Source organism: Struthio camelus, chromosome 3 (assembly GCF_040807025.1).
Source record: "Struthio camelus isolate bStrCam1 chromosome 3, bStrCam1.hap1, whole genome shotgun sequence".
Lineage (NCBI taxonomy): Eukaryota > Metazoa > Chordata > Aves > Struthioniformes > Struthionidae > Struthio > Struthio camelus.
This window is the reverse complement of record NC_090944.1, coordinates 11,846,262-11,873,637: the sequence shown is the minus strand read 5'-3', so window position 1 is coordinate 11,873,637 and position 27,376 is coordinate 11,846,262. Positions and strand designations below refer to the sequence as shown.

Here is a 27,376-nt window from a genome sequence, read left to right as displayed (position 1 = left end):
CTCTGACTAGGGCTTTTAGATGCTCTCATGAAGCAAATGATAAAATATAAACAACCTATTCCCACAACCCTCTTGAATTAACTATCCATCATTCAGAGAAGCTGATAGCTGGGGAAGGGGCCGGGGGGCGGGGGGGGGGGGGGGGCGATTCTGTCTCCTAGGAAAGACGACTAAAATGGAAAAAAAACACAGAACCGTCTTTTCGTCCAAATTATTTCACCTTTGAAAAACCACCATTTGTTTCTCTTGTCGCTACCAAAGCTTTTCCCATTACGTTCCCCCTCCAGATATTCCTGTTTTCCTTTAGCTGTGTTTAAAGCCCAGAAGGAATTTTCTCTCCTCCTGACCAATAACTCCACTGACTGAAGCTGTAGACAAACTTGATACCCACGGCTTAATTTAAAGGCAAGGGGCAGCAACCGGCATTCTCTACCGAGGCAATTCCAATGACCGGCTCTCTCGCCAACGAATGACAAAACTATCACCTCCGCCCAAGAGCAGAGCAGTAATTTCGCCGGGTGCCAGACCTAAAAAACGAATGGGGTTGTGCCATGCGCGGCTCCGAGCTGCGGATATAATGAGTTTTGAATGGGAAGTCCCGGACACAATAAATCTGTGCCATATGTGACCGTTTCCTGTGTCAGTTCCTTTCTCATAAGCAGCGGCGGCTTGCCCCTCCTCCTCGCTTTCCCTTTCATGACCCCACACCAGGGCTCTGAAATCTTTCAGGGCTGCTTATAGGGCCTCAGGCCGTTCCACAGCAGTTGCATAAATAAATGAGTTTGACAGCAAACATCATAACGGTTAGCAGTAATGTGTGCTCCACACAAGTGCCTGTACTCCTCGCTGGAGAGACGGGAGAGGAAAGAGCTTGTTTCGTTACAGCAAACAAAAGTATGTTCTCTGACAAGTGGTGAAAGAATTAGTCAAATAAACTTGAACCCTATTAGGACTATTGCTGCCAGGTTTTGTTATGGACTGGAAGGTTCTCAGCTTCTCTTTCCCTGCTTGGCTCGCTGCTACTGCAAAGACAAATCGTCATTTTCTTCTGCAAAAATAAAGTCAGGGACTAAAATGACTACCTCAAAATAAAATTTGTGTGGAACTCCATTTTACTATTATTATTATCATTTCTTCCTAATGAGAACAGTTCTTTTGTCCTGGGAACCGACTCACACGGGGACTGAAAGATTTTCCATTAGAGCCGGGCCAGAAGGAAAACATCAAATACCTGCAGACTTTGGAAACATTCAGGTTAGAATCAAGCTTAAAAATGCCAAATATTTCTATAAGATATAGGGGAAGCAGAGGACAGAACAGAGCCCAGCATTTCTCCTGAAACAGTTCCTCCCATCTTTTGTCCATTAACAGATCAAACATTTTGACTTAAACATCAAAAGTTTACAAAGTTTTCATTTTTATCTAAGAAGTGATAATGTTTCTGGATAGCGTATATCGTTTTTTCTGTAAAACTACTTTACTGAAAGCTCCTTTTTTCCCAGATGTGCTTTTTAAGCAAAAATATTCCATATATCCCAAATTCAGCCCAGAACTAAAATTTGTTTATGGATTCAAATGTGTTGACTTATTATTATTTCTTAGGCACACAATTTTCAAAAGAAAATAGCAATTCTGAATGCTTTCAGCTTTGTATTTCCAATTTCAGAGTGTTAGGAGACACCTGGTGTTCAGGGGAATAAGGTGCTAAACAGCTGTGCATTATACACTGTTTTTTTTATAAAATATAAGAAATGAAGAAGAAATTTGAGAGACTTGAAATCTCTAGGCATTCTTTAAGAGTTAGGGTGATTTGCATTTGGCGTTATTTGGAGATCCAGTCACTGAGCAGTAGCTATAATGGTTCCCCATCTGTACCTCGGAAAGCTTGCCACTGGAGGAAATGTCACCATGCTCTCCTTCATTACCAGACCTCTTAACATACCTCAGTCCCATGCTGGCCCACCAGTGAATATGATGAAATAGTATAAACTGGGCTACTATTGTGGTGTGTTCAGCCCTTCCTTCACCTCCTCCAGACCATAGGCCTGAGGGATTACACAAAGTTGACTTTCTCTTCACTTTTTCCCTAGGTACTGCCTTTAATTCCATTTCCAGCGCTGTTCCACTTGAACAAGGTAGGTAAACCTTAATGTTTGCAAACTCAGTTTGCCTCACAGAAGTGTTGGATTAACTATCAGTGGTAATGCAGTTGCAGACTCTGTTGCAGAGCTGCTATGTAATCTCATGCAGGTTGCTCTTTCTGCACCTCGGTTACTGGGAAGGGCAGTAAGACAACGGTATTTCCTCTCTCACCCGTTCCTCATCCCTCCTTGTCAGAGAGGTGAAACAAGATCATATTTTGCATCTAACTCGTAGGAGAACCTCAGCACCACCAGTAGGTAACAGGAACGGCAAACTGAAACTTCTGAAAATCTCAGACCAGGAACAAATCCATGCCACTTAAGTGTAAGGATTGAACTAACGTGCCTAATTTAGGAACCCAGTCATCCTGGGCCTCAAGGGGGCAATTCAGTCTGCCAGGATCTGGATAGCTGTTATCTTTCATTGCATGCCAAGGAAATTCAGGGCAATATTAAAAATTTGTATATGATGTCTCTAGGTCTTGGCCCCTGAAAATCACAAGAAAGACTGAAGATCATTACTTCATTAGATATTTAGTTGTATTAATATATCAATTATTCCAATTTCTAGTCGCCTTGTTTTCATCCCTGACGCACTTTCACACAATTATATGCAACTATAAAGACTCGCTACACAGTGAGATTCTCTAGGGCTGTGCCTCCCTTTTCCTAGTCTTTATGGGTTACCCCAGCTCTCTCCCGACCTACTAAGAAGTTCAAATAGTTGTTAATAGACATCTTGGGGAGGCATGGATGAGGCTCCAAAAGGTAGGAAAATGGGGGGGGAAAAGGAAAAAAAATGCATCTATCTTTAGAAAAAAAAAAAAGAAAAAAGAGAGCATTATAAACCTAGCAATTCGAATTCAATTCCCTAAAAAATACTAGAACTAATAACCTAACAAATCAGAAGTATTCAGAGGACAACAAGGAGTGGCAGACAGCATGGATACATAGAGGACAGGTCATCTATCCACCTTTACCAAAAAGGCTTTCGACAACATCACACTTGATAGTTTTAAAAGCAAATGTCGTCTAGATAAAATCAGTGCAAAGTGAATGCAAAACTGACTGGAAAATGGCACTTGCAGAGCAGTTGCTAAGACTTTGCTGGCATAACAGAAGACAACATAGAATAAGGTTTATAGACATCTGTCCTGGTTTTGGTAATAAAGAATACGTTCATTTCTTGATGATGGCATAAATAGCATGCTTTTTCAGTCTCTAGAGTACACTAAGCCGGGAGAAAGTTCAATAAGATCGGGGGACACAATTCTGAATTCAAAATAGACTTCTTAGATTGGCCAGAAACAAAGTAAGAAACCGCTGAATAAGGCCAAAGGAAAAGTTTTATACTTAATGAGGGATAATCAGATGCAGAAAGAAAAATAGTAGGGCAGGAGAAATTCTGCAGGAAAATGATTGGTGATTACAGTAGATTACAAACTGAGCATTGTTATGACACGGGTAGGGTGGGGGGCAAAATGTTATATTCATATGCGCAAAGAGAAATACCACGAAACCTTCCATTCTACTCAGCACAGACAAGGTCCCAGCTGAAGTACTATGTCTAGTCTGAGGCTTTGCATTTTAAGAACGATAAGGATCCACTGGAGAGGATCAAAAAAAGAGGTCTAAAAGCACAACTGACAGGAAAAGTTGCAGACATTTGAATTAGTCTACTAAGTAGTATAATTACTTTATAGAAGCGTAGATCAAGGAGATTAGCCTACAGCTTCAGAAAAATGATCCAGAGGGAAGATAGTTTGGTTTTCATGTCCAAAGTGGATAGAACAACAGAAACAACAACAAAAGAGATTAATATTTTAAACAGGGAGGTTTAGGACAGAAATTAGAAAAATAGCTTTAGTGAAATAAAAAAAAATGAAGCTTTGAAATTAACTGACTGGGGCAGGGTGGAACCATCATGATTGGAGAAGTGTTTTTTTAACAGATTACATTTGTTTCTCTCAGGTGCAATGTCAGTACGGATACTGCTTTGGAGCAAATGGATGGGTGAGATGATTTCCTGCAGTCTCTCCTGGTCCTGCCCAGTGTCTCTACTATCTTCTTACCAGCTGGCCTGTTTCACGGCCTTTCTTTTGTCTCTCCCTCCATCATAGGGAAATTATACAAAACGTTACACCTTTATTTGTCCCGGCCTTGGCAGAAGGCCCAGTCCTACAGCCTGTACTCATGACAGAAAGGTTCACAAGCACAAGAGTCCCCGTGACATTATTAGGATGATTTTCAGCAATATTAGTCCTGTATGTGCTACAGAGTTGAATTTTAAAGCAGAAGGATTTCTCATTACAGGTACAGACAGCTATATTATACTATGACATATTTATGACAATGAACAGCAACGGGAGGCAAGTATTTTAAGGCTAAGAAATGGAAAAGAATTTGAAAGCATAGTGCACAATTCGAACACCTATGAAAACATAGAGAAGAGCTAGAATTTGAGATACAAAGGCTAGAGCCATTATGTAAGAACATAGAATGGGATTCATCACATTAATTTTAGCTGCCTCAATGTTAAGCATCTAGTCTAAGCTAATTGTCTGGTCTAAGCTGCTCATCGAGATTATAATCATTAGAGAGACAGAGAAAGAGACTTTTATAGGATCATTCATTCCCCCTTTCCCTTGCATGGATTGAATCACTTCTGGAGATACCTGTCTCTACTGGCTGTATGGAAAACCGAGAAAACCAGTTTGGACTGAAAGCCTGTATTTTGGACAACTGAAGTTAGGTGCAATGAGTCTAACTCCTAGAAATGTAGCTAAAGAGTAAAGCTTACATAACAACGAGAGTAATAGGTGTTGGTATTCACTGAGGGTACTTCAAAACATGGGGGAGAAGCTTGTTCTGTACACACTGTTAATGTAACAGTATTCCCTAATTATGAACAAGAGAAAAGATAAGAGAGAAAGAGATGAAGACATCACCACGTTAATCTAGAAAATAATGAAGAAATTTCCCCTATCCCTGACAGATATCTTCAGCTAAGCAGGCTGCAAACACATTTTTGAGAAAGACTCTGAAAAAGCTCAAACTCCATATTTGGCTTTTGTTGCTGTGATAGTTAAGCCTGAAACGCTGGATCCAGACATTCCCACCTCTCAACAGCACTCATTAGCCTGATGCACGGTCGTTCCTCTGCTCTGGCTCCTGTGAACATGAGTGGTAAAGCTCACATAGCGAAAGGAACAAAAATACCTGAACAAAAATACACTGAACAAAATACCTTGGAAAACGCAAAAATAGCTAATTTATTGCAAAAGAAACTTCTGAGCAAACACAATGAGAGCCCGCAGAACTAACTACTAACCTCTGCAACCAAGACGTATGTTGGGCTGGAAGGTCTGAAAAGCCATTTCAAGAAAGCCCAATGAACTGTAGGCACAGCTGAAAAATACAATGCCTACACTGATTCTTGGGAAAAAACAGGTTGGAAAGGATCTCTGGAGGACATCTAGTCCAGCCTCCTGCTCAAAGCAAGGCTAGTTAAAAACTTAGATCAGGCTGCTGAGGGCTTTATCAAAAAGCATAGCATAACTATTTACGGTATAACTAGTTTTTAGGCCCTTATATGTTTACTAGGAGAGAAGGCCCAACTTAGTATAGATCCAGAGAAGCCACTAGGGTTAAAAATTATTTAAACAAGGTCTGTGATCCAACTGATATTTTCATACATGACTTTACACACGGGCAAGATGATTTGGTGTAGTTTTGAGGCTCACTTTTGCACCTGTGTGCTTGTTTTAGGTAGTCTAAAGCCTCTTCCTTGCCTCATCAAAGTCCTCTGTACATTTCCATGAGAGAAGGAGTAGATTCAAAGCTGGAGCATCTCTTGTACTTTACCATAACTAGAGTACAATACAAAGATGAATAAACTCAGATCCTGGTGCATTGATCCTGGTGGTGTGGTGTGGTGCCCATGTAAGGAGAAAAAGAATAGCTGTGCAGGCAGACCACAGCAAACCCCCGTACAGCCCTTTCTGTCCTACTCTGGCTGGTAGACATCCCTCCCTCTGCATTATTCCAGACTTACCAGGGAGCCATTTGAAATTTCACACAGCTCTCGGAGTTATTTTGGCCAGGGAGTATATTTAAAACTCATTGTGCCTAATGTTGTCTTTCCACAATTGAGAAGTAATCAGGAAAGACGTGAAAATAAATAGACAAGTGAGAGGTAAAATGAAATATGAAGTGGCTAGAAAGCAGTCTGTTCTCTAATGTATTTTTTCAGCTTATTATTGTAAAAGCCCAGAGCAAAAGAATAGCTTTGAAGAGTCTTTTGTTAATAGTGGCAAGGTTGTCTTTTCTTTCTTTCTTTTTTTTTTTTTTCTTAACATTTTATTTATTAACCATGCTGCGCAGGGTACTTCCATAAATGATGGCTGGGTTCAGGTTACAGGGACTTGTTTAGTCTGAAAACATCCCAGTCTGAAATGGGAAATAGAAAAGAGAAGTAATAGCCCATTCTGGTGCTTGAAGTAAAGCCCATTTGTCCTCTGCTTTTCCCTGGGATTTCTGGTGGTGGAGTTTGTGAAGGTTTGGATGTCTCTATTTGGATGGTTAAAATGCATTCCCAGTAGGTCACTTCCTCAGGTGGTCTATTTGATGACAACTTGATGCACAGGCCAACATCAAACAGCTGAAGTTTTGACCCTGCGTGAGAATAAAATTACGCATCTACATTCCTACACGGGACAATGGTTTCATCCTGCAAATTGCTGTAAAAATAACAGTTGTGGAGGGTGCTTAGCTTACACTTAAGCCGTAAAAAAAGAGGTCTAAGCCGTTTTACGGTTTTAAGCCGTAAAATGGGGCAGTCATTAATATTTTTGAGATTCTTCGTGTCAGGAGTATTATGTACTAATTTATCGTTGCTCTGAATATGTGGTTAATCATACAAATGCTCTATTGCTGCACAATTTAATTCAAAGCTGCCCTGTGGGAATACACTGGTTGTGCACAGGAAACCAGACAGGTGCACTAGCGCTTTATTGCAGGTGCACAAAAGAGAACCAAAATGGAGATGTTTTAAGATAAGCAGAGTAACGTAAGACTGCTGAGTCTGCTTTGCTCAGGCATCCTGCCTGTATCTATGGGATGTTCTTCATGCATGAGAGTTAATTATCTATCCTTTTATGATGAGAATTGCCACGACGGTCAATTTTGGGTCTGTTTTCAAGATATAATACCAGCATCGCCAAACAGGCTGGTAAGATGAGAAAAGGCATGATTTTTACTAATTTATTCCATGGAATCAATAATATTAGAAAAGCCTTGATTTTCTGAGCTGATCTAGCATGCTCTGAGCAGGAACCTGGATGGGTCCTTCTGCTGGTTCGGGAAGTCCGAGGGCAATCTCTGAGTTCATAGGGTGTCATACTGCAGCCAAGTTAGTTTTAAAAAATCTACAAAAAATTGCTATCTGACAGGTTTTGCTCAGTTTTCACATGTGTGGTAATCCTAGCGGACGCTGTGCTGAACCTTGTAGGTCTAGTTCATATTCCAGTAGCACAGAAAGACTCATTTCAGACCCAGTGAACACCACTACAAGGACTGATCCAGGTAGGCAGCAGAAAATGGTCTTGGCCAACCCCTTTCAAAACTGCACTGCCCTACAAGACTGTCAAGACATCTCTGAACTGTAGCCCTTCTTCTCTCCATGAAAGCTACAGGAACTCCATTTATGCATAATTTCCATGGGAAAGAGCTTTCAGCGGAGATTCCACTTTCCAACCCAACTCTGCCCAAGAGGGTGGTACGTTACACTAAGCACATGTGCCAACAATGAATTCATATTTTCTCACATATTATGTTTCCCTGAGGTCCAAGAAGAGTTAATCTTGGTAACATTGTGGTCTGCAACCTGAATATCCAACCAGGTGGATGTGCTTGGAAAGGAACTGGGTGTTTCCAAGGGACACTGACGGGAGGAAGAACATGAGAGAATCTTGCTTTTGCTCTCTGTGGCTCTCATGGAACAAGTGCTCAGACACGCAGGTCTTAGAAATAGAGATCCGAATTTAATAAAGCTGTCTGGAGGGGGAGGGAAACAGAAAAGAAGATCACAGAAATAAGAAAGGCAGAGATAGGAAGAGAAAAAAAGAAAGAAAATTAGAGCCAATTGGCGATTGCTGTGCCCTTCCAGACTGAACTGGCTAGAAGTGAAATATTTGTTTGAGAGGTGAGATACTAGCTCCTCATGGAAAGAATAACAAAGAAAAAAAAAACTCTGTTATGATTAGAAGATGCACTTTCATGCAAAACATGTGCCACTGTAATGAGGCAAGGCAAAAGACAAAGCAAAAGGCACGGAAAGACAAGGAAGAGGAAAGGTAAGGCAAGGCAAGGCAAGAAAAGGCTGCCTGTTTTCATTGTAATTTTTATAGATACTGGAGCAATACTTTAAATTCAGCACAGCTACACCTACAGTCTGCAAGCAAAACTAGGACCCTGCTTATAAAAATAGCCTCTTTCATTTTAACAATCAGTTCCACAGATTAGTAAAATGAGGTGGTCTGTATGCTTCATCATTTCTGCACAGAGAATAAAAGTTGACTGAGGGGCAATAGGGAGGTAAAGGTTCATCTTTTCCCCACTGACATCAACAACTCTGCCTGCCAAGGACTGACTTCTTACAGACAGTAGATGCACTACCGAAGATCTCCACCTTTTTTTTTTCCTTTCTTTCTTTTTTTTCCCATAAGACTTTGTTTGTTAGAAAAAACAAAAAGACACCAGAGGGAAAATGCAGATACATTTTTAATGCATACATTTCATTTGCAGAACATGGCGGGCACTTCAATGCTGTCTACTAGAACTGCAAGGGGGAATTTATCTAATCAGTCCTATGCGGCCCTGCTTCATTGACATAATGTGGTCCTGCCGATTAAAGCACTGGAATCGTAGCTCTGAAATTTCCTTCTATTTCATACCAAAATTATTGATGTGCTTTGTACAATGTGTAATTGCCATTATTGTATATGTGCCTAGAGCGTGTGCAGAGCTGAAATTGAAATAAATAAGCAAACAAAAATCATGCGATAGGAAGTCTCTGATGGTATGGTGGGGGGGGAGGTGCTACCACGGCATCACTAGCTGAAAATAGGATTTGATACTGCTGTGACTGGTTTTGATAGAGTGAGATTCGATAAGACTAGAGGAAAGGCTGTTATGATCATCTAGTCTAACCCTCCCCCCCACCTAAAGGGTGTCTACAGCACAGACCCTCATCACACACCCAGATTTGAAGTACCGGTTTTAGCATCGCGGGTCCAAGCCTCACCATCCAGACACCTGACTGGAGCAGTACTGATTTACACCTGAGGATCTTGCCCAGGATAACACATTCTCGGGTGCTCCCCCCGCCCATACACACACACAGAGTAGATTTGTTCTTTACATTTAATTTATGCAAGCGAGGCACAGAATACATTTCAGTAACGCCAATTAGATACGCACTAATTTCTTCTCTGTGAAATAGCAGTAAGTAATTAATCAGAATTTTGATCACAACTCAGTTGGCAATTCTAATTGCGCTTGCCATTTCCACAGCAAATATGGAATCATTATCTTTTTTGCCTAGTCCTCTGTTCCTAATCATGCAGGGTGCTAGAAGGAAAACATTTCCAAGAACTCGATATTGCCTCTATCAACCAGCAGTCATAATACCTTTTGGACTGAGGGTTAGTGGGTTCAGTCCATGGCTGTGTTTTATTTCAAGCTTCATCATAATTCTAAAGTGAATAGCTACTGGCAGGCTGGCTGCTTGCCTGGGGGAAGGGGGAATTCTGCCTCATAAAATTATGAGAAAGGATGAAAGCTAGCAGCGCCCTCCATTAAAAACCTTCTGGGAGAGCACTCGAGACACCTGACCTTTGCGCAAATGTCCAGCATGGATCGAAGGGGTATATGGGCATTGATCAGATCTGCACACACCGCACCTCTGAGGCACCGCAACCTCTTGGCCACCTCCACAGTACTGAATAGGATGCTCAAGGGAAACTAGTACTCCGTGTTCAGCTGCAACACTGTTGACATGATCATTTAGTCATCATTTTGCTGATCTGTGCAAATCTGCAGCACTGGGCTGGAGCAGGAATGGTAAGATTGCCTGAAAACTGTTATGACTGGGGAGGAGTCTATGGACACAGGACTTCCCTTTGCTGTGCTCTGAAAAAAGTATTCCTCCTCTTAGACAGCTTTGAGATGAAACCGAGTGGAAAGAGAAAGTGAGTTTTACCATGTAGAAACTGAGCCCTACAGAGAAATGAGGGTGTACCAACATCAACAGTTCAAAGGTACTCTTCAGGGCTGTGTCCTCCTGCCCTGTCTAGGAGCAGGATATGGCTCTTCACAGGCTCAGGGAAGATGCTCTGAGCCCAAGCTACAGAAAGCAACATGGGAAACCCGCAATGAGGCATTGTCTGCTCAAAATCTGCTGCTCAGTAAAATCTGGCTCAGCAATTTAATGAAGATAACGGCGGAAACATCTGGTGCAGGAGGCCAGGCCTTCAAACTCAGCTTGGAGCTTTACTTTCTCTCACTACTGGGAAGAAGGCTTTCCCAGGACCTGACAACTATGGTCAGGTTTAATAATCAGATCCTTCATATAACTCAAGCCCAGAGGCTAAATACTTTCCCAGGTAATCCCAAACCATACAGAATAAATTTAGGAATAAACACCAAAACTGAGATACCAATTCTATCCATTTAACAACTAAAATGAGAAGAGGTTTACTTCATTCAGGGGGTCTCTCTGCTGAGAATGTACCTTGTGAATTGCAGCAGTTTAGCTTGTTCTGATTCTACCCTTACATATAATTTGAGTAGTGAGCATTGACAGAAGCTGCTGTTTTGAAGACTGCCTTAGCATCTCCCCAAGCCTGTCTCTCGCCTGCACTGATCACCTGATGTTGTTGTAAGAATAACGGGAAAATAAGACTCAGCCCTTTCCTTTGCTTCCTCATTTCTTTTTGTTAATATTCTTGCTTTTATTCCATAGCCAAGAGATGAATAGGAAGGATTTGAAGGAAACTGTAGCCTCTCAGCGTCCTTCTCCTTCAAGGCACCAAGTCCCTACCATAGGAGGGGGACACCACTCTCAGCCTTAGTGACACCAGTGGAGATTGAACGGGTCAGAAAATTGCAAAACTTACTTAGCTATGAGCATTGCAGCTGGGAACAGCTGAAGTCAGACTTGGACTGGTTCATCCTGAAGTATGTGCAAAATCCTACTGATTATTCTTATTACAGTATGTTCTTGAATGTTTGAATTTTTGCCGGGCTGGGTTTTCTTTCATTCACAGAGGACAGAATAATACAAACAGAATAAAAATCTGAATTTCCGTGGAGATATTTCTTCATCTGGGGTTGTGCGTAAGGATGGCATGTTAGACATGCCGTCAGTGTTGAAAACACACAGAAGCCCTGGGATTAACCACACATTCTCCAAGCTCGGCCCTACCTTCTGGGACACAGAAGTTTTCTATCAGCAAGTGGGCATTTGGAAATAGGTACCCTGAGGGTATAGCTACACTTGTGAACTCAGCAATGCTATGCCTTAGGCCTTAGCACTGGTATTCAGTCACACATATATTATATTGCTAGAACAGTGGCTGGCATGGCTTTTTGTCTAGGTCATCTAACTGATATAAAAAGTGGCCAGGCGCTGTCTGAGGGTTAGTGTGGTCAGGGACCATTCCCGTTTGGATGCAGCCAAACTGTTCTGGAGCATAAGGGAATTTAATAATTATGGATGTGGCCAGACTATGCGAGTTGGCTTTGGGCCTACAGAACGGACTTTGGTACTCTGCAGTTTATTGGTGCAAAGGTAGCTGGAAGTTACATGATCTTTTTGGTGCAGCCACATTGTGCAGAGCAGAACCGCTGTGCTCCCAGCTACTGTTCATGACAAACATCCAGCTACAAGAACCCGTTCCAAGTAATTCTTAGTAGAAAAGAATAAAAAGCTGTTCAAAAAATTGAACACACAGTCTGCTAGAGAAAATATTCCTTTTAATTGACCATAATCAGAGCTGCTTAATCACCTCAGAGCAAAGAAATCAGCTCTTCGAATCTGAGCCTGTTCAAAGACTGAGTAAAGTGAAACAGCACAGATTTATGAAGACAGCAGATCACGTCCCAGATCAGCTACAGCAGCCAAAAGAAAAGTAAGAGCTTTAAAACCAGAGGCAGTGGGATACAATCAGCCTAGTACAAAAACAGTGTCTTCAACACAGATATATAAGTAATGGATGGTCCTGAAGAGACATTCTGGCTACATCTTCACTGGTAAATTAAATGTGCCCAGGAGTATTCCCAGACACCAAGGCCAACTGATATGGTCTGGCTGCATTCATCTATTAACTCCCGGCTTTCAGAACAGGATGGATTCATCCATGCGAGCAACTGGGAATGTTCCTTGGCATGCGTTAACTCCCAGATTGTACCCAAGAATCGTTTGGGAGAGTATTAATTGGCCCCAGACAAAAGCATGCCAGGGTCTGTTCTCACCATTTCATAGTGCAGTTGACTGAGTTCCAAGGTCTGTGGCCTGACACTGTTTTATTTATTTTAGGATGGGTCTTAACTGCTGCCTCTGGAGAGGGCTGCTGTGACCACAGATTTACCTGCAAAAGTACCGGCCACATCCATTAGAAGAGGTATCTCAAGCCTAAGGAAATGAATAGGGAAACCTTGCAGACAGGGAAACCTTGCAGACAGTATTAATTCTAGGCCCCTGTGAGAGAACAGGTTACATTCACTGGCAAAGATCAAACAGACATTGTGTGAAATATTTGGCCTTCTCTAGGCATTGTTGAATTTTTTCACACTTAGGCCTTTTAAATTTGTTTTGTATTTACTGCAGACAAACTATTACTGTTCGCTCAGCAGACTACAAAGCTGGAGCTGATGCTTCTGTGCACTATAGAAAATATTTTAAGTGAAGAAAAACATAGTTTGGCATCATCATTAGGAAAGCTATCAGTGAGGGAGGAAATACACAAAGTTGTGTGCCATCTCTTTGTTGCAATGGCAGACTTGAGTGGAAGAGAAGGAAGTGACAATCCATTATCTACCAGCTGGAAATGAGCAATAGATTACCAGCAGTTGGAGAGAGGCGTATTTACTCATGCGTCTGAATTGATAAGGCAATCTAGGGGTGGGAAGGGTTTGGGAGGATTGGAGTCATAACAACAGCAGACTGAGGGATAATTTTCTATCTTTACTCAGCCAGTATCTCTCTTGGATTATGCAGCTAGACCCCACTGTGGTCTAAAACAATCATTGAAGTCTTTACATTGAGTCTAGTGAGGTTTGAGCCTTTTGTAAATGTGGAAAATACTGTCTGCTGGCTCATGATCTTCAATAAGCCCCACCCTCAACATGTAATGCACAGGCATCCCTCTAATCAAGATGTTTCAGAGAAGTGGTGGGTGGGAGGTGTATGTAGAAAGACCTACAAACAACTTGGCAGCGGAAATCCTGCTTACAGACAGCCTGAGCCACCCGAACACAGGAGCGTGGGTTGGGATGGGGTGGGGAGTGGTTACAACCCCATCACTCTGTTGTCACTGGGTTTTGGCCTTTTGTCTTGGCTGAGAGCCATGAACTACAGTGAAACACAGTCTGCAGAGGGCTTACAAAGCTAGCATGTACCAGCACAGGCTACCTCTCCACTGAAGAGGGATGAGGGAGCCTGAGCTATTGGGGCTTCTTATGGAAACATGGCTGTAAGGAACAATTCACATGGAGATGTAGGAGTGAGGCAGACTTTCTTTGTGTCTCCTATCTCCTGTCTGCTTTGCTCCTTGGTGCTCATGATAACATTTGGATTTTCCATGGAAAATGGACTTGTCTTATTATTATCCTTTTCTAGATGACATGGGAGCAACATGCACACCTCCAAAGTGAGTAGAGGACCGGGTTGGTGCCTGCTGGACTGATAACTTGGGTTCGTGCAGGGGCACAGCCAGTGCTGGGCTGGGTGACTCCAGAATGCGGTGCTGTTACAAATAGCACTTTGCCTGGAGGCCCATCCAGTTGAATTAGGAAAGAAAAAAGCCATTAATTAACTTGACTTAAGCAAGGGCTGATGCAGGGCAATGTGACCTTTTCTCTATGTCACATGCCACACGAATTTCAGCCTCCCTCTGATCCTTTGTCACCACCAATCCTTGTTTTTTAAATCACTGGATTGCAGCGGGTCATGGTGACCAAGGGACAGGGGCGGTAGGAGAAAAGAGAGAGATGGCCTCACTATTTCAGTAGTGTGTACATCAGAGAGAAAAGAATCGTATAATCTATCCACCATCTATTACTTACACTGTAAATATATATATATACACATACTCTATTCCAGGTATTACATACACATGACACATCATGGATACATTCAGCTAGTACATACACATCATTTAAGTTACACTAGTTTTGGCAATACTTTACAGAAAAACTGAGAACAGTGTCAGTTCAAAAAATGGCGAATATAATTGTTTAATGCTGCTCACCTTTCATAGAGCACAATGGTAATGGAAGGAGCTTCCTGCAGTTCCTGCCAGCCAACACAGAACATTACCACAATACCTAAATGTTCTCCACAATACCTAAATGTTCTCAACATGTGTTGTTGAGCTCATGTACCCCAGTAATGGGTGGGAACCTGTAATTAACAGCCTCCGTGGAAACTACTGAGAGTAGAGAGCCGTTGGATGAATAAAATAAAGACTTACAGCAAGGCACCTCCACTCTCTCTGGCTGTTGCACATATAAACACCACCCGAGAGACTTTTTTTTTTTTTTTCTTCTTTCTGGACTAGCTGTTTGGAAGTCCTGAAGATTCAGGAAGATGCAGGTGAAACTGTATGCCTCTAACTCACCAGGAGTTTTCCCTCTGATATCTCTGAGGTCAAGGGATATATGGCTAGGTAATATGACTAGGTCTGCTGCTTTCTGTGCGGCTAGGAACAGATTGAAAACTAGGTCTTCTGCAGCTTCTTCAGCTGAGATGTCATCTAATTTAGGGGGTGCAGTCATGCCTGGGTTCCAACATAACATTTAATTCAAGTCTTGTAAAACAGGAGGAAGTAAAATGCTGCTGCGCGTGTAGGTCTAAGAATATAAGGCTTCGGACAAGCTGGCAAGTCATCCCTTCAAAAACACAGACACATTTTTAATGTAGGATATGGTGAGCTCTACTATTCTAAAATGGGTAACTTAAAGGCTTAGGATATTTTCATTTAAAATCTCTTTTTTTTTTTCTTCCTTCAGTTGAAAATTAGCCTTTTTGCTGGGTTTTTCACGGAAACAGGAGTTACGCAGTCACATCAGATATGTGTTCCTCTACTTGTGTCCTCAGATGTTCCAGAAATTTTTCAGTTGATTGATTGGTCACTTTCACGCGAAATGGACAGAGGAGATGTTTTAGAAACTTCTTTCTATAGCCAAACCCTCTTCTTCCATAAGTTCTTAAGCTGCAGGAAAAGCTTTCTTTACAGCTTTCAATTCCTTCAACATCTGAGTCAATTAGTCGTTAAAGATGAAATCATAGGAAATGACAGTTCCCTAGCAGTCATGCTCGCAGGACCATCTCTTAGTTTTGAAAACAGGGAAATTTCATGTCAACATGCAATTTTCAGATTTTTTTTTTAATCACAACAAAAAAGTTTAAAAAATCTATCAGTTGTATCTAATTTCATATAATATTTGTGGCAATGTTATCTTTGTCTTCCTTTTACTGTTGCTTTCAGTGAAAAAATAATCATAACAGAAATAGACAAAAAGGAAAGAGCAAAAAATTCGTGAATGCAATATAGATGGCCTTCTCTCTGCAAAGTTGGAAAATTTCGAATTTTTATCCCATAAGCTCAAAAAAGATGAAAAAGAAACAAACCCAAACAACTCTAAGCATCGGCAGTGGACACAAAACATAGAGGCCACATAATGATTCAGGTGAAGAATCAGAAACATTGCTATCTTGTCCGTGCATTTTATTTTTCATGTCAGTCATTAAATCAGAGATCCCTAATACAGTGAATATCTATGATATCTATGAGAGTTACCTGGTCTCAGTAAACGCCAATCAGAAAGGGGTGAATCTCTTCAACCTCATTAAAAAACCTGCCCTTGATGTCTAGTGCTCAGAAAGCACTGCTCAGAAAGCTGTAGTTTAGCATTACTGTATTTTTGTCAACCAAGTTAGGATGGAATCTTACAAAACCAGTTCAGAGAATGTCTTCCTGGATCACATGGGAAACAGTCTTCACGCCAGTAATCTTCTTTCTGAAAACCCATTAAGGCAGACTTCCTCTTCTCAAACTTCACATGTTTAGATGTTAGCAGTAAGTCTAAGCTCAGCTCCTTCACCTAAGTCTAAGCCTCCTTCAGCTGAGAGAAAGCAACACTTTCCAAGGGAAATGTATCCATCTCAGATACCTATTTAAGGGTGAGATGAATCATTTCAGTTAAGGGAGATTAATCTTTTGAGCAACATATGTACCTTGCTTTGAAAAAACAAGTAAGTCTAATCCTAGGCATGACATTCTGCCCCACAGGATACATCTAAACCTTCCCCACAAGGTCTCCCTCGAGACCTGACCTACATCCCACAATGACAATAAATCTGCAATTACAGGCCCCAGGCACGTTGGGAAACCATATTTTAAGGGCACAGAGGAGGCTGGGAGCCTCCGTATGAGAACCTGAAAGCAAGTACAATGTCAAGCAGCTGCAGCCACAGCTAGGCACACCTGGACTGGCTGCCCATAGGTGGCTGCAGGTACCTCTGTACTGCCATTGGCTGCCTGTGTGGTCTTTGTGGGAATGAAAAGTGAATGGATCTGAGAGCTCACTAAGAAGTTCTGGGTTTCTCCCCAGATCCTTCTTTAAAAGTGGTGTCAACACAGACACTGAGTTCGGAGGTGCAGGGTTTCACACTCTGAATTACAGCTTTTTCTGACCACATTGTTGAAAAAGAAAATACAAGAAAAAAAAATCACTTAAATTCCATTGGATAACACGGGCAAAGAAAGACATGTCAATGTTCTACCCACATACAGCTGACATGCAGCAAAAAACCTCAGAATGGCTTAAAAAATACTTGCCCACGTCCCTTTAAATCACTGTGGCTTAAAGTATTGAAGGCCATTTTTGAAACTTCTCTCAACGAAATCTGTGCTTCTGTCTCAGTGAAAACACTCCCTTCTAACTAAACAAACACAATGTGATCAGCAATGGACTTCAGAAAATCCTCTCACATCTCCTTATCCCACAATTTAGATAGGGCTTTTATAGCTTGACTTCATAATTAAACCACAGGATCAGCTCTGTTCCCCTCTGCTAGATCCTTTGCAGCGCTAATATATTATTTCTGTAATGTGAAGAGGGGGAAAAAAAAGGAATATAACATGTTCCTGCAGCAACTTTCCAGTGCTTGACATTCTGGGCACTAACACATAGAGTCTACACTTAGAAACACATAGAGAAACAGTGAGTAAGCGCGTAATAAACCCTTATTCAAATAAAAGCCTTCTAAAGTTGTTGGCTGCATTGTTTCTTGCAACATGAAGTGTTCCCAAGTCAGTCCTCTTGGCGAGGTAAGGTTATGCCCTTTCCATGCCAAGATATACCCGATCAGCCCTGCTCATCAGGAAACAGCTAACCTGTCAAAAAGGGTCTGAAGCTGAACTATGAGGACTGTCATCCTCACAGTACTGGAGGATGGGAAGAAAAACCCTGCGTCCAGCCACAGCAAGGCTTCTGGCTCTGCCATGCATGTGCTTTAAGCCCGCAGCTCCCTCTGTGCCTCAGTTTCCCCTCCTACCTTTTTATTTCCCCTTTAGATCTGTAAATTCCTTGCAGCAGGATAATCTCTTGTTGGATGATGGTGCCTAGGGCAAACAGTCTCCGCTTCCATTTTCTAGAGTATTATAGCTCTTAAACAACTGTACATACACAGAGATTGAGGCACTGCTGTGGCGTAAGATAATAGAGTTGCATGCTGGAGTTTTGTTCTTGCAGTTCAAGCAATCTGGTGTAAGATTGCTCAACTGGTAGCACAAGCCACTTCTATTTCTCACTTTAAAGTTTCTTGTTCTCCTAGACCATTCATCACACCACTAATAATTTCAAACTCTTGGACAAATCTAACTTGTGGCAGGAGGTTACTTTATAAAGAAAGCACTCAGACACGATGACTGCAGAAACCTCAGGGACTAAAATAGATATATTTATGTCCCTTTGAATTTAGGCCTCATCTGTTTCCTTCACAGATCCCAGACACCTTCCCCAGACACTCCAAGTTAGAGACTCCGATTTCCAGAGTGGCAGAAGGATTTAGGTGCCTGGTGTCCAATTCATAATGAAGTTTTATAAGATGTGGACATATTCTCTAACAGAGAGCACTTATATGGTCTTTTGCAAGCAGATCCAAGGACTGCCCGACCTCATTTCTAGATGATCACAAATGAAACAGCTGCAGCTAGCCTGGCACCGAGTCGTAGTGAATAAATGATACTGAGGTAAACACAGTACAGCTGATGAGATGTGGCCCCATCCTTGCCACCCACTGGGGTCACAGTCAATGGAGCACAGGCAGAGCAGCCATGTGTCTCCTTGCAAAGGGTCACACAGACAACTGTGAGGAATGGGCTGCATCGGCTTTAGATTAGAGCTCTTGCTGCTGTTGTTTTTTTTTTTTTTTTTTTTCCCCAATATCCTAGCCTACGCTACTCAAAGACAGACACCTGAAAAAAGAGAAGTTTGCTTTTCAAAAGACCTTCAGCATATCCGCCTCCCACTGAAGTTAAGGGAAAATAAATTTTATTTTCCTAGGCAGCCCCCAAACTGTGAAAATGAAAGCATACAAATTCGACACCCACAAAAATGAGGAATAAGATAATAACCCTGGACAATGAGAAAATTACACAAGTTCACTTTCCATGTCAGTATGCATTTCCCTTTAAGAATTTCCATTTCCCTTTAAGCAATTCTATTATTCACACATAGCATTTCTAATCATTCTTTCAAGTGTTTCTATGTAACTTATCAGGGTTTAATGAATGCCAGAATAAGCACTAGAGGGAAAATCCACATAACTGGACAGTAACCCAAAGGTTTTAACAAGACCTCTACATTTTTCTTTTTTAATATAATCTTTATTCAAGCATTTCCTCCTTTGATCAGAAAGATGTCTTTTTTATTGGTATTATTATTGACTTTTTCCCACCCACTTCCATAATCCACCATCGTATAACTCATGAGCCCTCCAGGGTTGCAGCGAAGAGTTATTAGCTACAAAGGGCTTCTTTGTGGAACATAATCTACAAGTAAAATCAGTCAAAGTAAACATTTTAGCTTGTATACTGCTTTCTACTGAATCAGGTCCCACACTCTATTCTGCTTGTAGAGAGAATAATAAGAAACTGCCAACCATCCAATGTAATTCATCAATATGTTGGGGAACAAGAGCGACTTGTTGAGTCTGCCATAATATGGAGGTGATTGTCTGCTATTAATAATAGTTCGTAGTATCACCATATGCCCAGAATTTGTCAGTCGTGCAATAAAATTCTGGAATGCCTTGTCACGGGAGGTTAGAGAAGTCAAAAGAGTGGATGAAAACATATATCAAGCAATAGCCCAGGAATTGGCTCTACTTTCAGACCAAACTGTCCTCGAATGGCCGATTAGGAGGGTATGTCAACGGGAAAGAAGACTCACAATGTAAATGGTGTGTTTTTAAAATTCTTGCTGAAATAAACACTACCTTTAACAAGACATGAGAAACATGCTAAATCGTGACTCTGACTTTTAATCCAGTCTTGGAATTCTGTAGGATTTGGCTCCGTTTTCCAAAAAAATTGCTGTGGGCAACACTGCACTTGTACTGAGGGACAACCCACAAGCCCCAGCCAAGTCTGGATTCTTTTCTTCTGAGCGCGATCAAGACATACACAAAGTCAGCTATTCTCCCCAGAAAGCTTCGGTCTTTCCAAGAACGAGGCATGTGTTTAACTGGGAGTTGTCTCACTGACTTTTGTGCTCCAGACACAGGTCTGAGTGACTGAGGAAGTTTGTTGCCCTAGAGAGGCAACTGAGAAAGCAGGATTCACTCGCTACGGAAGAGTCCAAGCCGGCCTCCCACAGCAGCCTGCATAGGGAGCTAGAGAAAATAGTCTCTCACCTGTGAAAGCTAGCTTAGATGCCTCACACTGGGATGCAAACAGTGAAGGAGATATCATATCATTTTCCTGCAATGAAAAAAAAAAATTTCTGCTGGCTCTACTTCCACCTCTTGTACTTTATAATAATAGCACATAGCATTTATAGTCAGAGTGACTGAAAAGCCTTCAGGAAGTAACACAGCCTATTACTCCACAGCACAGCAAGATACGCTCTACCCATTGTCATTCCTGATAGATAATTTTCTGCTACTGCTATTGGCTTGACATCTTAGTTCCCTCTCCAGCAATGGTAAGAACACGGTTTTACCCATCTCATAACGGACAGAGACCAAAGCCATCACAGGCTGGCCTTGCTCCCACATAAGGTATGTGTTTATTATGGCTGCTCCTCAGAGCAGGAAGAAGGCAGAAACTTTAAATGATTTGCCACAACTTGCAGCAAATCAATAACAGAGGTCCAAGAAGAACCAAGGACACTTCTCAGCTATTAGGAAGCTTCTTTTCTGACTGAATATTTATCCAATGGGTCTGGATACCATCCACTTCTTTACAATTTATTTTTGGTGCATCCATGAACCAGGTCGATGCCTTTGATCAGCTAATGCTATAATTTCTTATCGACCCTGCAGGGAGAAGAGTGTGCTTGTAATAAGGGCCTTACAGGGATAAAACTTCTCTTTCCATCCAGTAACTGTTTCATCCTAGTGAGCACGGGAAGCAAAAAAATGAGGCAGACTTGCTCTAATTTTGCAATGTGTTTGTTAATTTCAGAGAAAACACCGCAGGAACAAAGTTTATTAGGGAGTAGGAGGACATTTCAGGAACAGAGCTGGACTGAAAATAATCAGCTTCCTTTAATTAATTGCATACAGTTTTATAGCATAACTGATGGTTTCAAACCTTGGCCAATTAGCTTGTCAAACACAAAAGTTAAATCTTCTATTGGTCCCTCAAATAAGATCCATGCCAAAGTTTTAATTCAACTTGCTTTATCTAGGCAACCAGAAAATAAGGCCTCTTGAAACTGAAATTAGTGGGCAGTTACCCAGAACTGTAAAAAAGAATAGAAAAGACAAAGAAAGAAAACACAGAGAAATTCCAGGTGGGGGCCAATATCAGACTGAAGTGCATGACCCCTCATTCTGGGGAGCATTATAGTTGCAAGATTACCTTATCTTGGCAGCTAGTTTTCTGAGACAAGTTGAGGCACAGCTGCCAATCTAACATACTTTCAGTACAGAAGAGGAGACTACCTGAGAAGAAAAACTACTTCCAGAACAGCTAATATTGTCTTAGTGTGCTACCTGCCTACTACGTATCTCTTTATCATGAAACTGGGGAATGCAGGATGATTTCATACCCATATGTATGTATATATATACATATACAAATATGTGTAAAATTTTGTACTGTAAGTTAACATGTTTGTACCATGATCTTAGAATGCATATTCAGTGTAATTACCCAAGACGTAAACGTTTATTTTTCAAAATTTCTTAAACACACTGCCAGGGAATTGACCGCGTTTCCAAAGGACTGGTATATTTCCTTAACAAAGCATTATTAACTTCTTATTCTCTTTAACTAATTATTTTACTAATAATTATATTAATACTCATACCACATATCCTGAGCACCCTAAGGTTCTCATTGTGTCAGCCACATGTGCTTTGAACTAAGGACTTATATTTGGTAGAGTGATGACACTGTTCATGGTACCAGCTTATTGCTTCCCCAGCATTTCATAGGAGCCAAAGCTAGTTTGGGGTCCCATCACACAAGATGTTACACAGATGCTTCTTTAGGCACACCACTGAAGAGTTAAGAGCATAAAGAGCCATGAGAAACCAATGAGTGGAGAAAAAAGAAGCATTAACCTCATTTACTAGGAAAATCCATGTCACAGGTGAAGGTTTCAGCAGAGTTCTCTGGGTGAAAACAGTCTGAGTTCCTTTTCCAGCACCACCTTGTGCTCCCCTGTCACTCCTACATAAAATTTTTCATAAATCACCCCTCACACTGATGGGTGAACTTGTTGGATGCAAGTCTGCCAGCAGTGAAGCCTCTAGCATGACTTGTTGTAACCTAGGAGGACACTTAACTGCCTTTTACAGATAGACCTGAGATTGTTCTGCCCACAGTTCAAGCGAGAAGGACACACGCTTATTTTGAAGTGGAAACTGTTTAACTACATTAGCTGAGAGCTGTGTCCAGCCTAGCAAGTCCTTCCCTTCTTTGGCTCTGTGACGTGGCTGCTGGTTCAAAGCTGGCTCATGTCCTGCAGCTTGAACCACAGACAGCCCGAGTGTGAGTTTGCTTGGAAGAGGTCATGTCAACATGGCCAAGCTGAGATCTGCCCCAGGAGAAATAGTCCTTCTGTTGTGCATTTACATCACTGCCCTCCATGCAAAGAACAATACTGTCCATGCTTTTGTCATGATTCTTTTACAGCACTGAACCAGTGTGGAAAAATTAAAGATGCTTTATCTGAAACATCCGTGAAGGAAATCCTGTGTCTCTGATGAACCTGACTTCCTCAATTTCCTGTTTTCTGCACAGCTGTCTGCATTGGATGGGTCTCAGGGACTTTTTTTTTTTTTTGAAATATTTGTCTACCTCAGTTGGAAGCCAGGCTCCTTGAGTTAGAAACATAAGGGTTTATAATCTTAAAAAAAAAAAAAAAAATTACATTGAGAACAGAAAGAATGAAAAGAAAACAAACCAATAAAGAATCTATCCTGTCATAACATTTGAGGTTTTGGTATTTGCTGGCCTTGGAGTAGATTCAAAACAAATGAAGGAAATGTGTATTTCATTAAATGCTAATATCTAGAAGATAAGAGGGAAAAAATGATGAAATGCTTCCAAGCACAGTTGCAAGGGCAGTGTCTGCGTGTGTGTGTAAACATACACACATGCATACACACGCACCCACACAGTCGTGATTCTCATTTACTCATAATACTGCTACCTATGAAGACAGGCACGGGAAGGCAAAGAAGGGAATAGCTTTCCCAGGTAATTGCTCTTCACGCGCAGGGCACGTATCTTTATACTTCTCATTCGCCATCTCTTTTCAGAAGTGCAACTGAATCCTTCTGCAAGGATTCACTTCTTGTAACTGAGAGTTGGTCTTATATGCAAACAGTCAGGGAGACATGTAAGCATTTATAACAAAATTTCAGCCATGCACAAAGTAAGCTTTGGTAGATTCCTTAATAATAAGGCTGGTTAATCAAAATCTAACCAGCATATTCCCAGTTGATGCTGTTCTTGCTGGTGGCTAAAACTGAAACCTCTTTTCAGCTCCACCACAGATGACTTTGTGTAATCTCTTGGCTCTGAACCTGCCCAGTCTGTAATGTTAGGACATAACACATGTTTGTCTCCTGGGGACATAGAGCCTCGTGCAGCTACAGGGGTCATGAAGCGTCCAGAATTCCTTTGCTAATCGACAGATGCAACGCAAGGGAACCAGAGCATGGGATGTGAGGTTCCATATACTCAGGTGTTTTGGAGAATGCTGAAGGAGCAGGAGCATTTGACATCTTGCAGGACCCAAACCTCAAAGAATGCAGCACAGCAGGAACAGAAATTGTCACAAAACACAGCACATTAGGAGACAATGAATCTCTGCAGTTTATTCTTGTAGATAGTTCTGAATTGAGTTATTTACAAGGGCTGTGAATAGAAAATATTTCACTGACCTCAGCGTTGTCTACCTGCTAAACTTCAATTCCCAACCACAAACCCATCGGTTCTAGAGTTTAGAGGTTTGTTTTCTAGCATACACCAAAAAAGCTTCATTTTGTTCTTCGCAGCTCAACCATTTCTAATCAAACTCCCAGACAAAAACCGACCTCAGGCTTAAATCTAGCACAGGAAAAGGAAAGCATCAAGTGTAGTAAATAGTATAAAAGGATATAGTATTAAACAAACAAAAATCAAAATAAAACATAAAACTAGGAGCAACTGAAAAAACAGGCATGATGATGAAATATGTTAGAATACAGGATGTCAAATTGTGGCTTGCAAGAAATTCAGTGGTACCCTTGGGTAAAAGTCATAGATTCTCTGTTGCATGGTAACCTTCTCTTAGATGAGACAGCACCTGACAAGGAACTGATGAAGTGTCAAGAACTAGGTTTCAGGTGAGGCTTTATAGCAGCAAGGAGACAGTTTGGTTGTTGGTTTGGAAGTCTATGGAGGTAAGAAATTTGGAATTAAGTTCCTGGTTAGCAGAGGATGGGGTAAACTGTAGGAGAAAGGAAGAAGGCAGTGACACAGAGTTGGAGTTTTGGTTTGCAGACAGGAAGAATTTGTAGATGCAGTGACAAAGAAGGGATAAGGCGTCCTGGTTTGTGGAAGCAGAAATCTGTGTTGGGGCTGGGGGTCTTGGGTGGGTTAGACAGGATGAACAAGGAGAAATGGAGAGACGTTCAGGCTGGGGTCCTGGTTTAGGACCCTCGACTATACAAAGACATTAACCATTAACTTAGGGTGAGGAAATTTTTACCTTCTTGTGCTAGACCCTAGACCTCATCAGAGCTGCCCCTGCCCCCTTACAGATCTTACATTTGTGCAGCACGTAACACACGTCCCCACATGCAGATGCATTGGATTCAAGGAGACTTTATCAGTGTTTCGTGTGAAATAAGCATTACCAAGGCCCTTACGGAACAGATTTCTGCAGTACAACATCCCACCTAAGGCAGGTCTGCAAGCTATGCACATGACTGCATCCTTTTGAAGTACAAGGAACAGCTTCTTGGCATCCAGTTACTCAGTCCCACAGACTCAAATAAAATTCTGCAGCAGGAGAAAATAAGAAAGATCAAGTCCTGAACAGAGCAGTCACACACAAAGGTACAGGCGATTGCAAAAGCATCCAGTAATGCATTCTGCAAATATTTGGCCGCCCTTTCTGCTAACTAATGAAAGATTGCAAACTTTCAAGGACTGCAGCCGTAGAAGTGTCTTCCCTCCCATTTACTCTACGGAGTGTAAATCAATTAGTCCCACAGCTCCAGAAATACTGTCTGCCCAGTAAAAACATCTCATGCACAAAAGGAAAATGTTTTAACCCCAGTTTTATAATTCCAGATTGACTGGGGCTCTATCAGATTTCTGTCAGCATAAATGAGGGAGAATCTGGCCCGAAATATTTCTGAGTTATGCACAGTGATTACAGCTGGCTAAAAATTTACTGTGGAAGTTAGGTTTCGATGTCGTTATTGAAAGAAAACTGGGTTTTGCCTTAACCCGGGTTTTCACAAATGCACACGCACACACATAGAAGAAACAGAAAAAAAGAAGGAAATCAAAATTATTTTGGCTGAAATATTTTAAATATTTTCATAGAAAAAAAAAAAAAAACCACCTCTCTGTAAACTCTAGTAGGAAAATAGCTTCTGTTTGTTTTCATTCACCAATATTTTCCAGAAGACAAAATAAAGTTTATGTATCCTATCATTTAGATGGCTTGCTATTTTTCTCCTTTATTTTATAGCTTTGATTGACTAGGAAGGCAAAAAGAAAAAAGAAAAAAATAGATTTTGGTGATTTTCTTGATTTGGTATCATCAGATAAAATCTAAATACCTTAACTTAATGCGAACTTAATGTTCAGGTTTTACATTGCCATTTTTTTGCACTAACTCAACAATACGCTAGAGCAGAGGAGAATCAGGAGTTAAATAAACTAGTTTCCTGAGCAGTGGAACCAGTGCTTTATTACAGCTCTGTGGGTGGATTCCCTGGCATCTACCATCATGCAAGTTCCAAACAAAGCTTTTCCTTTAGTTGGGACACAGAACTGGAGTTTCTCTCTAGACTACATTTCTTAGCATCCAGCACAGAATCTGCTTACTCAGCACTCCGAGGGGGCAAGGGAGTCACTAATAGCCTCTTTTCCCTTCCCAGCTCCCTTTTTTTTAACCTGTAGGAATGTACTGTCTTTAAGAATTCCTCCCTCTACTGCTTTTGAGCGAAAACTGAAAATGAGTTAAAAATTAGCAAGTGGAAAAATGACTGCTTGGCATATGCACATACACTGCGTGATCACATACATCTCACTCTTTAAGGGTGCCAGTCTCAAAAGAAAAGGAGAGAAATGTGCTTATTCACACTAAAAAAATTTAGTGTCATACTAGCTGGTATGGTGGTCTCCTCCAAAAAATGTGATCCACAGGGTGCCAGTTTCCTCCAAAAATCCAGACAGTCTCTCTGGTGCCCCTTTGGAAATGTGGCCCCTGCCGCCTGCCCAGTGCCTTCTAAAATTGATAAGAAAGCTGTTTGGCTATCCACAGGCCCTAATCAGGCCCATAAAGAGAGAAAGAGAGAAAAAGAGAGAGATATCCCTTGGTGTTTGTGCCTGCTTCTCTTTCATATGGAATTAATGGTGGTTTAATGGGGTATGAAAGGATGTTTTACTGGAAACAATGAGGAACAATTGTCTAGCTCACGTTTCATTTCACAGGTCATTATTGCATTAAGAAGTAAATCGACCAAGTCCGGTAAATAACAGTCTGTGTTTTGCCCAGAGCTTCAAACCAACAATCTTAGCAGTCACCAACTAATATCTCTGTCATTTTTAACCCTTGCAGGGATCTGCTGGGGGCTAAACAATTACAGTCTTCACCCACCCCTGGCAGGTAAGCATTATTCATTTTATTTCTCATCCCTTCTTCCTGTACACCCCACGACGCTGGGTTTTTTGCATTGTTGTTTTGTTTATTAGCTAACCTAGCCAACTGTGTGTCTGGTGGCCTTGAAAAACAACACATATTTTAGTGACTGCTGCAGGCGTCTTTAAACAGGCTGCTTCCTCTGCAAAATTAATTGTTGCAAAATGCTGTGCTTCCCTTGTAAAGCTCTGCAAGCTAAAGCTCAGCAGTTTGGTTGGATTGTAGATAAGCTTCTAGGATCTAAGGAAAAGAATATAGTTATACTTGCAGGATGCAATTCACATTTCTTTTTTAATTGCATGAACACAGGCATGTAGCCTCCTTAAAGGTAACGGCTGTCAAGCTTG

The 27,376-nt window shown here is 41.4% G+C and overlaps 1 protein-coding gene across 6 annotated transcripts in view; it reads right to left on the bottom strand.

The window, feature by feature from the left end:
- Nucleotides 1-27,376, bottom strand: part of PKHD1 (PKHD1 ciliary IPT domain containing fibrocystin/polyductin) — a 280,498-nt gene that overhangs the window by 40,743 nt on the left and 212,379 nt on the right. The window contains exon 60 of one of the 6 annotated variants that reach the window (XM_068936960.1): nt 12,215-16,595. The exons of 4 other annotated variants lie outside the window; for them this stretch is intronic. In XM_068936960.1, coding sequence (XP_068793061.1) covers nt 16,588-16,595 — 8 coding nt within the window. In that variant the 3' untranslated portion in view covers nt 12,215-16,587. Of the gene's footprint in view, nt 1-12,214; nt 16,596-23,901; nt 25,154-27,376 lie in introns of those variants that run through there. One more of the 6 variants, XM_068936959.1, reaches the window with a different exon arrangement.